Source organism: Motacilla alba, chromosome 1 (genome assembly GCF_015832195.1).
Source record: "Motacilla alba alba isolate MOTALB_02 chromosome 1, Motacilla_alba_V1.0_pri, whole genome shotgun sequence".
Lineage (NCBI taxonomy): Eukaryota > Metazoa > Chordata > Aves > Passeriformes > Motacillidae > Motacilla > Motacilla alba.
The window spans coordinates 13,399,783-13,414,177 of record NC_052016.1 but is presented as its reverse complement, the minus strand read 5'-3'; the positions used below and the strand labels follow the sequence as shown (position 1 = coordinate 13,414,177).

The window sequence follows — 14,395 nt, the reverse complement described above, 5'->3', positions numbered from 1 at the left end:
CCAACTCTCCCTCCCTCAAGCGTAGCTCTTGTGCCTGTACACAACCCATGATTTCCTCAGACACCTTGAACACACTTGCAACTTGCTGGCAGAAGAAAGAGAAGCCCTTACTTACCAACCGTACTCATTTCTTATGAAAATTTCTCATTTCTTTTTCATTTCTTATGAAAATTTTCTTTTTCCTTTCTTATGAAAATTTTCTCATTTCTTTTTTTTCTTAAAAAACCTTATTTTTACACTACTTCTATCCTTGCAAAACCAGGAGCTTCAGCAGAGCTTTGTCTGGGATTGAAGGGGTTTCTGTCCCAGAAGACTGAGCTCCTTCTCCTGCAGCTGTTCTTCAACTTCCTTGCACCTGGCACATCTTTTCTACACTGTGGGCTGCAGTCGTGCTCCCCAGACTGTCTCTTTTCCCACAGAAAGGAGAAACCTGCTCTCAAAGCAGAAAGCAGATCTAACACTCAAACATCACTGCTTGCACAATGCAGGAGGAGCATCACTGTTTCAAAACCTACAGCATGATGAAATCTTCACCCCTCCCATCGCTAAGCACCACATTCCATTAGGGTTTATTTTCATTGGCAAGCGCCAAGGCCCCAAGTTTAGCCTGCTGGTGCTGTAGGGTGAGTTGAGAGTGGTTGAAAGGCAGGATTGATGGACTCCTCTGCTTGCATGACCCACTTCTGATGGGCTCCCCCTCCACCCTGATACTCTCTGAAAGGACAGGAACTCAAGGCCAGCAGCTCCTGCAAAGAAAGCACCTGAAGGGACAACAACACAGACCCTCAGACACTGCCACCATGCAAGCGGGGAACACAGTGGCAGCACACAATCTGAAATAAAAATATCACTTGATTAACAGCAAGGAGTAACCAGCCTGTCAGCCCTGGAGCTTCAGATCCACCACTGGAGCCAGATATCAGCTCCACGAGAGATCCCTGAGATTGCTTCACTGATGTTCCCAGGCTCAAAAGCAGGATTTGGAGTGTACTAGGGTGCTAGGGAGGTTTCTGCCCACACTCTTCCCTTTACCAACATGTCAGTTATGAACCTGATGAAGGGCAGTAACGATGAGTTTGCAGTTCCAATTATAGATGTGGACAACGAAAAGGTGATCACACTCCAGGAGATGTTCCCTGTGTCCCTGACCTTCCAGGTTGGGCCAAGCTGGCATTGCAGTGCCTCTCTCAGTGGTAAGGCAATTACCCTGCTTATCTTCTGCCCTGCAGAATTATGGTTATTTGAAACAGTTAGATTCTTTTGTACTTTTTACATTTTTGTTTTAAAATCTGTGTTAAAGACAGCTTTTGAAAGCATTATGAGGAGAGCAGTAGATGCCACAAAGAGGAGAACACACCGATTTTCCACTATTTCCCTTTTGCCCTGAAGAGTGAATTGAGCTTACTTTTGGACAGTTTGTAGAAGAAAAACCTGCAAAGAATGAGGCTGATATTTCTGCAATAAACTCTGTTTTCTCAGCAAGAAACCAAAGTCCAGCGTTCTCTGTAACCCAGTTGTCCAGAGGCACCTCCGGTCCTGCAAGGGCATCCTGCCAGGGTGAGTGCTTCCCTTGCAAGGCAGGCAGGGTCAGGCACCGCTGCCCCACCAGGACTCTGCCCAGGCTCACTGCAGAGATCCAGACCTCACGTGGCACTTGCTGCCCCTGCTTGGAATGCCCCTGCTGCAGAGCATTGTTATTTACTGGCCCGCAGTTACAGGCACTTGGGGACTGAGAACTGGGGTAAGTCCAGAAATATTCCCCACTCAAAAACAAAAAAGAAAAAAAAAAAAAAAAAAAAAAAAAAAAAAAAAAAAGCCTGCTGCTGTTACAGAGAAAAAAGTGCTATAAAAGAATGAGAGATTGGTAAGAGTTTGGCACTGGTCCAAAATGAACATATTTTTAGGGTCCAAAAAGATTCTGTGGAAAGACTGGGGAAGCAAAGAGAAGATGAATAGGGGAGGTGAAAAATGAGAATTCCAGATGTGCCTTTGCAGTCCCATTTTGGGGACAGCTGTAGGATCTAGAACAGGAATACTGATGTGTTTAAGTGCACCACGCATTTTTAGTGTTCAACTTTTTTCCTAACTCCTGGCCTGAAGGCCTCATGGAGTTCTGAGGAAATGTCCTTCAGGGTCTCAACCAGTTTGTATCTCCAGTGCTGCAGTGCTACCCTTCACAGCCCCCTCGAATTGGAGCCCTCAACCCTTAGCTCATCTAGAAAGGCACATTTTTTTAGTCAGAAAGAATTACCCTTTTTTTCCAGATGAATGTGACGGAAAATTCTAAGTCTAAATGAGTGCTAACCACAGTGTCCAACACATGGCAGGGGCAGGTCAGCAAGCTGCTCCAACCTGGTATTTTCCAGAAGGCATATACTGGCTACTGGTGCACAGAAGCCTAAATTTTCATTAATAAAAGATATAATAAACCCCCCAGAATGGTGCAACATGGTGAGTCAAACTCTTTGCAGTGCTCAGCATCAGAAGGCCATCTTTGCAAAGGGAGAGAATCGTGCTCACCTCCCCACACCACAGTCTCATCCAGGGCAACGCTTCCCTGCCACGTCTTGGAGATGGAGGTGCTCCCTGATGGAGAATGCTCTCCTCATCACTTGTGAACATCCCATGGGACTCACACACAGAGATCCCTTTGGGATCAGTGCATCCCTTTGAGCTTGAAGACTGCTGCTCTCCCCACCCTTGGTTGGCAGGCTTGTGCTGATGGTTCCTGCTGCTGGATCATTATCCTCCATCCATCTGCAAGGAGCCCTCAACACTTTTCTCTGACATCTCTTGGATGTCACTTCACTGCACTGCACATCATGTTTTCATTTTTTTAGGAAGCTGAGAATTCAGGAAGCTGGAAGCAATTATGAGAACCAAACATCTCAGCGCCACAGGCAATTTCTTGCCAATGTAGAGATGTTGTCCCATCTTCCTTCTCTGTTGGAGGAGCTCTGTGACCTTCCTCTCCACTCCTCTGTCCTTGAGGCTGGAGCAGAAGCCATTCCTCACAGACAGCCATTCCACAAGACAAAAACACAAGGGGTTTTTCCTCTCACAGGCCCAAACCTTAGGAGCGAAAAACCCCGCTTTGCTTTTGAGCACTGCACCAACCTGGGTAAATTCAGAGCTGTTCTAGAGAAAACAAAATGAACCAGAGAAGCAGAAAAGGTCATCAGGCACTGCTGGCAGTGTTGGAACATCGGCAGCTTTTTTTCCCACTTCCTTTTCTCTTACTATTTCTTCTGCTAGATGCTTCTCAAACTCTGCATTTGCAGCAGGGCACAGAGGAGGAGTAGATCTAGGAATGAACATGGCATGATGAAGCATTGAGGCTACTGGGGCTGATGTTCCCATGCAGACCTGTGCTCTGAGCTACCTGAATTCCCCCAGAGCCCCCTCCAAGCCCCCTCCACTCTTGACTTGCCCCCAAATTCCCCAGGGACTCTGCTCTGACCCAGCACTGCATTTGTGATTGCCCTGAAATCCCCCAAGGCTGCAGCTCAAAAACTACCACCGCTTTCTCCCACAGACACCAAGGGGGAAATTTTTGTTTTCCCTCCATGTGAGAGGTGCTGGTACCTTCTGGGGTGAGCAAGGATGCTGGAGACCTGGTGTGGAGGTGATCGCCAGCTGGTAAAAATGTTCAGCTTCTACAAAGTACAACTCCAGCCATGCTCAGTCCTGTTTCTTGCTCCTGTGTTGTGCTCCTATACCTTCCTCACCCCCTGACTAGACTCCTTCAGCTGCCTAACCACTACAAAAACTAAAAACAAAGGATAAAGCAAGGCAGTGGGATCACAAGGTGCCTCAGGACACTACGGAAAGCAGCACTGCTAGACATAGCAAAGGTCAGCCCTGGTTTGGGAGGGCTTGGGGTCACCAGGGAGCTGATCTGGTGGGGTTGTTGGGGAGAGCATTGCCCCCAAATACTGAAGAAAGTTTTTTAGAAATGAAGAGACTTAGAGGTGACCTCAATGGTCTCTACAACTACCTCTTCTACAGTCTCTTCTACCATGCCTACAGGAAACAGCTTTAATCTGGACAAGGGAGATTCAGACTATGTACTCGAAAGGGTTTTTCACTGTTAGGATGGTCAGGCATTGGAATAGAATTCTCAGGGAGGTGGTGGAGTGGAGCAGGCACAGGCCCTGTGAACCTGCCTTGGCGTTCAGAGACAGAATGCTGAGTCAGGATGACTGGACAAAAGGAGCCCCTCTCTCCCGCTTTCGGACCCTTGCTTATCTCTCTGTAAAGCTATAGGTCACTTTCCTTTAACCCTTACCATTGGACAATTCTCAATCCTCCCTAACCCTATATAAACCCCTGTTTCTGCCCGGCTCATCGGAGCCGCTGTCCCTGAGACCCTTCGAGACACCCCGTGGAAGAGCTACGAAGAAGACCAATAAAGACATCGTCTTGGAACCTCACACAGCGCTCTCCTCTCTTTCCTGGTCTTCCGAATGCCTGCTGCGTGCCCCAGCCGAGCCTAGCAAGCCCAAAGAGCTGAAATCACTCATGAGCTGATAATCACTGAGCTGAAATCACTAAAGGCTTGCTAAGGCGTAGGCGGTGGCACTGCCAGAGCTTGGGCTGATTAGCCCCCCTCAGAGCTGTGCTATCCGGCTTTGATGCAGCTCCTGGGTACACCCCGTATCCCAGCCAGCGGCATTAGTGGAGTCACCATCCTGGCAGTGCTCAGGGCGTGTCTGGATGTGGTGCTGGAGGTTGGTTTTGTGGTTAAGGGGTTAAAGTGTTGTGCTGTGTGGATGGTTGGACTCGGTGATCTTGAAGGTCTCTTTCAACCCTGAGGATTCTGTTGAAAATGATGCAACTTTAAAAACTTTTTATGTAACTTTAGTTTTGTTTGCCTTTGCCCAGGGGGAGGGGAATTGAAGCTTCTCTTTAGAAGAGTCTGTTCAAAGAGGTTGGGCGAGGTTTTATGAGTTTAACGTCTACAGATTGGGAGTTGCCAGAAAATACACAGGAGGTAAATGAACATTAATGAATATTACACAGGGTGGGGTCAGAAACACATGGTCTGGGAAGAGATCGATAAGAGAATCAAAGAATGAGGACCTAATCAGCATCAAAGGCGAAGGGATCAATAACCCACAGGAGATTGAATACTAAGAACTGTGTAATTTAGGACCAATGAACATTAATGTCTTTGGAGTTTATGCATAAATAGGTGAAAAGTCTAGTAAAGAACCATGTATGGTGGAATGATTTTCACTGTGCTACCCGGCCATGCCTGGATGGTAATTTCTTCTGCACATCCTGGCCAGAATAAAGTAATGCTGTGATTTTCTAACACTGAAAAGATGTTCAGGGAGTTCTTGTTTTTCCCGCAGTTTCAGAAGCAATTCTGTGGTTCTATAAAGGGCCAGGCACAGGGACAAACATTCCTGGCAAAGGCTGGAGGCTCTGCTCAGGCTGCAGCAAGGAGGGGAAACACAACCCAAAGCATAACCCAAAGGTGAGGAAAACCCTCCCAAAACCTGTCCCCAGCGCAGACACAGAGGGGGATCCCGCTCAGCGAGGATCAGGGAGGGGCTGCTCATCCAGGAGGGAGAGGCTGTTCGTCCACGGGAAATGCTGTCAGCGCTTTTTTTAAAAAAAGAAACAGTTAGTTTTATTGCCCCTGTTCCAGTTTCGAGTCCGAGGGCTCAGCTCGGCGCCCCTGAGCGCAACCCCGAAAATGAAAGCCAGCCAGGCCCTCCGCCTGCGCCGAGCCGGGCCCTTCGCGGCCGCCGAGGAGGGCCCGGGGGGCTGCCAGGGAGGGCGCGGCGGGGCTGCCGAGGAGGAGCCGAGCCCGGTGACACCGCCCCGGGAGGCCGCGCACAGCCGGGCCGAGGGGAGCGGCCCGGCGCGGGTTAAACAGGCCGCGCCCCGGGCTGCGGAGGCCGAACCGCGCCCCATGGGCCGGGGCGGGTTCCCGTGGGCTGCTCGAAGTCTGCCGGGAGCGGTGGCCATGCTGGCCGGGCTGGCGGCGATCGGCGGGCTTGCTGTGTGAGTACCCGCGGCTCGGCTGCGGCCCGGGGCCCGGCTGAGGCGGGGCTGCCGGCTTTCGCTGCTTCTGCTTCTCACCAGCGAAAAGGAGAAGCAAGGCCTGAGCTGCGGAGGGTTTCTGGGGAGGGCGTGGTTGGTACTTCATGGCTGAAGGAGCCGCGGGCTGGGGGCGCTGCCTGTGCGAGCAGCCGCTGTTGTAGCCTGCCCGAGGAGCAGGGACAGGTGTCACTGCCATTGCCTGGCCCTGCCAAAGCTGAGCAGGCCGGCCAAACCTTACCCCTTACTTTTGTACCCCTGAGGGTCAGCCTGACCTTACCCCAGGGTACAAAAGCCGCTGGGTGCGGATGTGAGCTTGCTCATGCACTCAAAAAGGTGGAGAACATGGTTGTGGTCACATACCTTGCAGATGGTTCAGCAGTCCTGCCCTGGGTTTTTGGTCTTTGAGCTGGGTAGGATATGCAGCTTTATCCTGCCAGCATCCCAGCAGGACATCTCCAGGTCCCCTGGCCCAGGGCTGGGGTGCCCAGGAGCTGCCACACACTTACCCACGGTAGGTGCACAGGGTCCATGTGCTGTGAGGAAATACATCCTCTGAGTGAGACTCGTGTGGCAGGCAGGGTATCCAGCCTGCTGGAGCTTAGCCCATACTGAACTGGAAAAATTTAATTCTCATTCTCCTTCTCTTTTTTTCTTTCTCATAGTGTCGTCTACACTCAAGTAGCTGTAGGACAAAAAATGTGTCCTAAGGGAGTGGAAAACTATGTGGCATCCATGGTGCTGAGTGCAGTTGGTGACACGGTGGCATATTACAACGGGAGATGGGAGTTCCAGATGAGTGGGCCAGTCATCCACAAGGAGCTGGCAGACATGGGGGGACTGGCCAACATCAGCCTCCAGGGCTGGATAGTCAGCGATGATACCGTGATGCACTTGGCCACGGCTGAAGCCCTGGTAGCAGCTGGGAAAAACCCGACATTACCACATCTCTACACTCTGCTTGCAAGGAACTACAAGGAGTGCATGAATGACATGAAGGGCAGAGCTCCAGGTAACCCCTCCGTCCTGCTGTCTGGGTAGAGCTCTGCTGTTGTTCATGTCTCTCCTGCAGCTTGGGGCTGGGAGCTGGGGCTGGCCCCGGCTCTGCTTTTGGCTCTTTAGAGTGTTAACTGTATGTCACAAAAGGAAAAGTGTTCCACACTCAGTACCTGTTTCAGGATGAGCTAAAGAGAACAGAATAAGGCAAGCTGAAGTGGCTTGAGCTTCTGTGAACTAGATGAAAAAGATGTTGTTTTGTTCACATTTACAAAACATTCTTAGGGGTGTGTTTGAGGCCTAGCCTGAGCTCAGGAAGGGTGAAAACTTTTGAACTTGGGATTCCTGCATTCAGTGGCTAAAAAATTCACATTCAGCTACTGTAATGCACACCCTGAGATGCACCCCAGAAAATTAATGCAGAACTTCTCATCATAAACACAACAAATTACATGTAAAATATATTTAAAGGCATAAAGATCCTTGTTTGGAATAATTACACTTATTAAACGCAAAGTCTGCTCGTGGCTAGCTCTGCATGCCTGATTTCTGCACCAGGACAGTCGGGCCAGTTTTCTTTTCTGAACCCTGTACTTCCATCATCTCTCTTTTCTCTGCACAGACACAGTGGTGCTGAGTTTGTGTCACAAGCAGTGGGCCTGGCAGTATTCAGGAAAGGCACCTTGACAGGTTACAGTAGCCAAGACACGTACAACATATCCCTGTGGTTCCTAGCTCACCCAGTCCTCCTGACCCAGCTCTTCCCCAAGAATTCCATCTGTCTCTGCAGCCATGGCCCAGGCTCTTCTGGATGCTTGGATTACATTTAAATTGGAGCTGCTTAGGCTGGGCCTCTAATTTGACCAGCACAGGAGGCGTGAAGTATCCAGGAGACACTCAAATTCGGCAGTCCTGTGCAAAGTTTATACATTGAAATTGTATGTATGCTTAGATGTGCTTATTTGGAGTGGCCAGAGTATGTCAAGAGTGTTCCGACTTGACATTAAACATGGGAAAAGCCAAATCTTGCCACTGAGCATAGTGTATTGGAGCTGTGCATTTCCAAAATAAACCAGGCTGGAAACCTGAACAGGAATTTATTCTGCTTACCTTTCCACAGTGGGCTCCTGTCCTTGTGTAAAGAACTAAATTATCAGTCTTCTTTTAAAACCCATATTCCCAGTTGTTAGAGTGGCCTAATTAATAAAATGTTTAGGAAGGGGTAAGGATGCTTGTCAGGACAGCTGAAGTTGGCAGATCAAACTTCCAAGAGATTCACGGCAGTTTTGGTGAAGCAGCATAGTTTAGTTCCCCCAGCCAAGATGGACTAACCACAGCTTCGAGTGAGACAGTACCTGGAAGGATTTTCACTCTCTAACCCTGGTGACTAAAACCTAAGATGAAAAGGAGAAGAACTTAAAATTTAAATATTAGTAAATAATATCTAAGGATTATAGGACACCTACTGCATTCCTTCTGTGAATTCCTTCCTTCTAAACTGAGCTGCAGTATGCCCAAAAGAAGTTCCTTTTCCTGGAAGTGATGAATTTGAAAGCAGACTTGCTATGGACATTAAGAGGAGTGACAAGGAAAGGTCAGATTATCTAGGTGAAAAAAGAAATACACATTGTTTAGTGGGTCCAAAGACAATTAAAAATTTTGCTATCAGAATTTCTCCTGCTGCAGGTACAGGAAAGGCATTCAGCTCTGGGAGTTTAAATCCTGGCCCTTAGCAGTTTGATTCCCACTGAAGGGAATAGCTAATCCATACCCTGAAAAGCTGTCTGGATTCTCCATGCCATATTGATAAGTCCTAATGATAAAAGCTGCATGCCAATAACTTCGTTTGGCAGTTCAGAATAAATGGATTTTAACTAAGAACATAACCAAGGTGGTGTTCTTCTGGCCTAAGTACTCACCAGGGAATTGCAGCCCTGAAGGCTGAGAATGGAAAGTTGCTGTTGGAACTTTTGCCCAACACAGAAGAGATTTCCTTAGAACAGTGGGGGAAAGTCACATTGATGGCTCACACGAGGCAGTCCCGACCCAAAAACCCAAAGCTGCAGTAACAAAGGGATTCCCACAACGTTCTGAGTCACACTGCAGCCACAGCAGGGTCCCTCAGGGACACAGCCCCAGGAGAGAACTCCGGGGGTAGAAATTCAACGACAAGGTAATCCCTACATCCACTGTTGCTATTTGTGATGTGCCACAGCCCCAAATTGATTGTTCCTTGCAGATTACAAAGCCAGTGAATTAAGCAACGCAAGCACAGACATCTTTTTTCATGGTACAACTAAAGCACTTCTTCAGGAAACCTTCTGCTTCAAAATTGGTCCTAGTCCTCTCCCTTTGGAATTATTTACCACTCTGTGGTTTGTTTAACTCACCTTTTTTATGTGTACTGATCAATCCCAAACAACTGTTACCTGAAGAGTCTAGGTAAGTGGAATGAAAGCCTATCCCAAAAATTGAGTCCAGCTGTTCTTGAAACTTTTTCAGATTGCCCTAATTCACACACTACTTTTTCCTTGCATTTCTTCTTTCCTTAGACCAGTACCATGCTTAAGTTACTTTTAATTTCCTGTTGTTAGTACAAAGGTTTCCTAACCTGGATGTAAAGGATTTCCAAAACAATTTGCTAATTCAGAACCTCCTACAGCAGTTTTTTAAAACCTATTTAAAAAAAATAAGACCTGATGTGATTCCATCTTAGTCTTCCTAAACTGACTTTCCAATGTTTTAATATTTTAACTGTTTAAAAGTGTGAGGGATACTACTTGTAGTACTTCATAAATTGTAAGTCTCAGCTGTCATACACTGGTTTTACACAATTTTTCCACTTGCAAGTTATCAGTAGTCATTTCCTAAAATAATGCGCACAGGCATAAAGCTGCAAGCAAATTGTATTGCAAAATAACCAGTCTATCTTTCCATTGAAAGCCTTGTCATCTTCCTTTTTATTTTAGCTACAGTTGTGCAAGAACAACCTCACTTTTTATCAAGGACTGAGGTGTGTGGTCTCAGCCTGCCCAGACAGGTCCTGAAGAAATGTTTTTTCTCAAAGTTTCAGCAAGAGTAATCTTTGCTTTTGTTATGCAGATTTTGATTTTAAGCTACCTTAGTCCCTTGTGATCCCTCCCTTCCCCCTTGCTTTCCTGGAAGAAGTTCTCTTTTACCAGAATTTACAAATAGAGTGGTTGGCACAGCTTTTTAAAAAACGTGGCTTTGTTTGACAGGTTCATTTTAATGTCCTGCTACAGGTCATTGGGTACAATGCTAGAAAAATGCCTCAATTTTCTGTTAGTCATCATGAAGTTGGAAATTATGCTGCTGTACCTCTTAACAATTTTGATACATGGCAGCCAGCCCTCAATTAGTAAACTACATGAAATTTAGAGGCCTGGACATGTTCCCACACTGAGACATCCTAAAATCAAACTCACAGACACTTCAGTTAGAGGCTGGTTGTGACTGGTCCCAGTAGAGCTGAAGACACTTGACCCAGCACGACATTATTCCTGACAGTGGCCAGCTGTTATTTTTAGCATATGTCCAGAAGCCAGTCTTAAAGCTGTGCATGGATTCAGAGATATTTCAGTTACAAGGGTGATGTAAATGGAGGTAAAACAGGCTGCCATAAACCAAACCTTACTGCCAAATGTGTACGTGGAAGTGCAGAAGCCAAGAGCTCTGCAGGGGACTCAGTGCAGTAGCTGGCTGTGATTAGCAAGGTCATAGATAATGGTGACCGAGTTTGCATCAAAGTGAGGTGAATTTGCTTGACCAGGCTTCTTCCTTGCTACTGTATTCTATTTAGTTTGACTTCCAAGTAACAGAGCACCTTCAAGTTCATCAGCTACCCATCCCACCAAGTGAGGGAACAAAGTGTAGGAGCAACAGCCTGGTTTTTAGGGTGTGGTAACAGCCAGCTGCTGCTGTTACCCTGTGTGTCTGAGAGACAACTGAGCACACTGGGGTTAGTCTGTTGAGCCCACCTTTGCCATTGTCCAGCACATTAAAACTTAAATGAAGCTGCTTGAAACATGCCTTGATTTACCTTCCTGCTGGAAAAGAAATATTTACAATTGGGCCAGAAGAGAAGACTAGGAGAAAGAAAGAAAGGTAGAAGAGAATCAAAAATAATTCAATCTTCAAAACCTGTTTCTTCTTTACACACAAGCATTTGGGCTCAGCTCTCAAAACATTTCACTGTCTTGGCTGGGGAAGCTGGCTGGGCTCTGAAATTTGGGTGTGTTTTCTTTGTCCTATGAATGTGTTGGACTTTAGTCTGAAGAAGCAACACTGGAAGAGGCAGAGTAATTTCTTTAAAAAGTAAATAGCAGAAATATGAAAGAGATGGAGGTGGAATGGTTGCCTCATTTCTTATAGTCTTTCTGTAGTTACCCTTTAGTGGCAGTGTTTGGAGATGAACTAGTGAGCCGGACAAACCTTTGGTCTCACGTCGTGCAGCTGCTCTTTAGCTTATGAAAGAGGAGTACAGTAAAGTCAGTCATGCTGACCGTGTTGAGGTGAGACAGGTGCTACACTCAAGGCTTTCTGACAAACTTAAAACTGCAGCAAGGGAGAGCTGGAAAACATTTTCCATCAGTACATTTTTTATTAGTGAGGCAAATGAGGAGCTTGTGAGGTCTGTGCCTTTAGAAGGAAGTCCTGTGAAAAAGCAGTAACCTAGTCTGGGCTTGTGTCAGAGATCCTGTTTACAGAGAGAGAGAGATATCTAGGTGTATGTGTATCTATCTATTAGTATATATGTTGTCTTGGATAACATAAAATGTAAATATAAACCATGTCAGTAAATGAGCAGTGAAGTGTTTCCTACCCCCTAGACCTTTTAGTTGTTTTCACAAACAAAAATTGTCAGGTCTGCTGGGGAGGACGCAGGTTGCTGCAGCAGTTTAAGGTAGGATATGTATGTGAGCAGACGACTTATGGTTTTAAAAGGAAACTCAAAACCCTTATACAGAGCAATGCTTTCTTCCCCACTGCCCTGCCTGTCTTCCCCCTGTTCCCAAGCTACCTCCTGCTGATGTTTCTGTTTCTTCCTTCTCCTGGGCTCTGCGGCTCCTGTCTCCAGGTGGCATGACTCTGGAAAGCACCATGAAGCTGGCTCCAGGGCAGCCGAACGGCTGGCGGATCCCATTCAACCCACGGGCAGGGGGCTGCGGGGCCGCCATGCGCGCCATGTGCATCGGGCTGCGCTTCTTCCACTCCACCCAGCTGGACACCCTGGTCAAAGTCAGCATTGAGAGTGGCCGCATGACCCACCACCACCCCACCGGCTACCTGGGGGCCCTGGCCTCAGCCCTCTTCACGGCTTATGCGGTGAACAGCGTGCCCCCCGTGGCCTGGGGGAAGAGGCTGATGGAGGTGCTGCCACGGGCAAAAGCCTATGTGCAGGAATCCGGCTTCTTTGTGAAGGAGAACATGGAGCAATGGTGAGCTGCACTCCCTGCACTGCCCTTTAAGTTTCAGTAATCACATTATGGCAAACTCCTAGGGCAGCACACACCTGGCACAGGATCAAATCAGTTCAGAGTACCTTAACGTGGGGGAAAAAAAAAGATGGGTTGTGTTTGGGTCGGGTACTTGTGACCATTTTTTGGATCCCGTATGAAATAGGTAGACTTGTCATCTCATGCAACTGTGATCTTATGAAAGATGGCATGCAGGGCTGGGGAACGGCATCAAGCTTAGGGCTGAGCTCAGTTTGAAAGTTATAACCAAATCTGACTGCATATTCACTGCACCTCTGTGTGCAGGGGCACACACAGAGGTAGAGCTGCTCTGAATTTGGGCGGATGACTCAGTTCTCACTCTGAGCCTTTGAATCCTGCAGGTGCTGGGCTGCCTTCTCCCGTGTGACTGGAGGGAGGGGAAATCTAACTCACTGAAACTTGTCCTTGTGCCTCTTACTGTAAATCACGTCCCTAGTTTTGACAAATGGGGGCCGCCTGCCATTTTGCTGAGCCCTCGCTCTGGGCTCTTGACGTGGCACGTTTTCCGCTGGCGCCTGCGTGGTGCTCAGCTGCGTGCTGCTGCCCTGGGACAACTTACAGCCGCTCCATCCCATCCTGTTTGGCAGGTATTACTTTGAAGAGAAGTGGAAAAAATACCTGGTGGAGAGAGGCATCTCGGACGGGGTCTCACCGCCCAAATTCCCACCCAAGTACGGCGTGGAAGAGAGAGACTCGTTCTACACCTCCCTCAGCTACAGCGGCTGGGGGGGCAGCAGCGGGCACGACGCGCCCATGATCGCCTACGACGCCCTGCTGGGCGCGGGGGACTCCTGGACGGAGCTGGCTCACCGCGCCTTCTTCCACGGCGGGGACAGCGACTCCACGGCTGCCATCGCCGCCAGCTGGTGGGGCGTCATTCACGGCTTCAAGGGGGTTCCCCCCTCCCTCTACGCCCACCTGGAGTACAAGGACCGCCTGGAGAAGGTAGCCAAGGATTTGTACAGCATCATCTAGGCAGGAGATGGCAGGGCACCCCACAGGCACACTTAGCCAGCAGCTGTCCCGTGCTGTCTCGCTTGGTTTGCAAACCTGCTGAATTAAATCTTGAGAATGTAAGCCAGAGCCAGACCTGCCATTTCTCTGTGTGCTGGCTTCAGTGGGGAGGCCATGTCGGTGCTAGCTTCTGGCTGGTGGTTTGATAGGAACACACAGTGGTCCCCCGAGACATCCCTCATGCACTGCAGCATGGCTGCACATTGTCTGGTCTTCAAGAGGAGTAGGAGCACCCACAGCAACCCTGCTGGTCCTGCTGCAGCAGCAGGACAGGCAGCAAACCCCATTCAAACCCCCCAAACCAGCATTCTCCCCCTACAAGGGGAGCAGGGAGCACAAGCAGCCCATTGTGTCTGGGGACAACAGAGCTGTCTTATAAAATTATTTTAGCAGAGGATGTTTTTTGTTTCAAATCAATGTGGAAAAACCCCCCAAACCCAACCTTAAAGCTGTGTGAGCAGCGCCTTTTACCCAATTCCACACCACTCCTGCAATACAGGTAGGAATGCATCATGCTACTTCCCTCTTTGAGTGAATATGAGAGAATTCAAGACTCCTGACCAAATCCTTCCTTGAAGCAAAAGTGGCTAAGGACAATTAACCGGTTGCATTGTACATCAGCTTCTTTAGTGAACTATATTCTGCTTTCATCAAGGCTACTAAAAGTAATTTGCTTAACATTTGCTATGCATAATTCTATTAAAATAACATTTTTCTTCAAATCCAGACTATGACACAGCAAAGTACTTTTACTGTTTTCAGAACAATTTCAAAACCAGTGTGTTTCGCTCAATAAAAAGTCCTGCCAGGCCTCT

At 48.0% G+C, this 14,395-nt stretch overlaps 1 protein-coding gene across 1 annotated transcript; it reads left to right on the top strand.

The window, feature by feature from the left end:
* The first annotated feature begins 5,655 nt into the window (after positions 1-5,655).
* Positions 5,656-14,391, top strand: ADPRH (ADP-ribosylarginine hydrolase). The gene is made up of 4 exons (XM_038133546.1): positions 5,656-6,015; positions 6,717-7,063; positions 12,146-12,506; positions 13,154-14,391. The coding sequence occupies exons 1-4, from the start codon at positions 5,705-5,707 to the stop codon at positions 13,539-13,541; spliced, it is 1,407 nt and encodes a 468-aa protein (XP_037989474.1). The 5' UTR covers positions 5,656-5,704; the 3' UTR covers positions 13,542-14,391.
* Positions 14,392-14,395: the final 4 nt, after the last annotated feature.

Excerpts from the sequence above, each read along its gene's own strand:
- ADPRH (XM_038133546.1), top strand. The coding sequence starts at position 5,705 with ATGAAAGCCAGCCAGGCCCTCCGCCTGCGCCGAGCCGGGCCCTTCGCG. Across the intron at positions 6,016-6,716 it reads GCGATCGGCGGGCTTGCTGT|TGTCGTCTACACTCAAGTAG; the intron begins GTGAGTACCCGC and ends TCTTTCTCATAG. Across the intron at positions 12,507-13,153 it reads AAGGAGAACATGGAGCAATG|GTATTACTTTGAAGAGAAGT; the intron begins GTGAGCTGCACT and ends CCTGTTTGGCAG.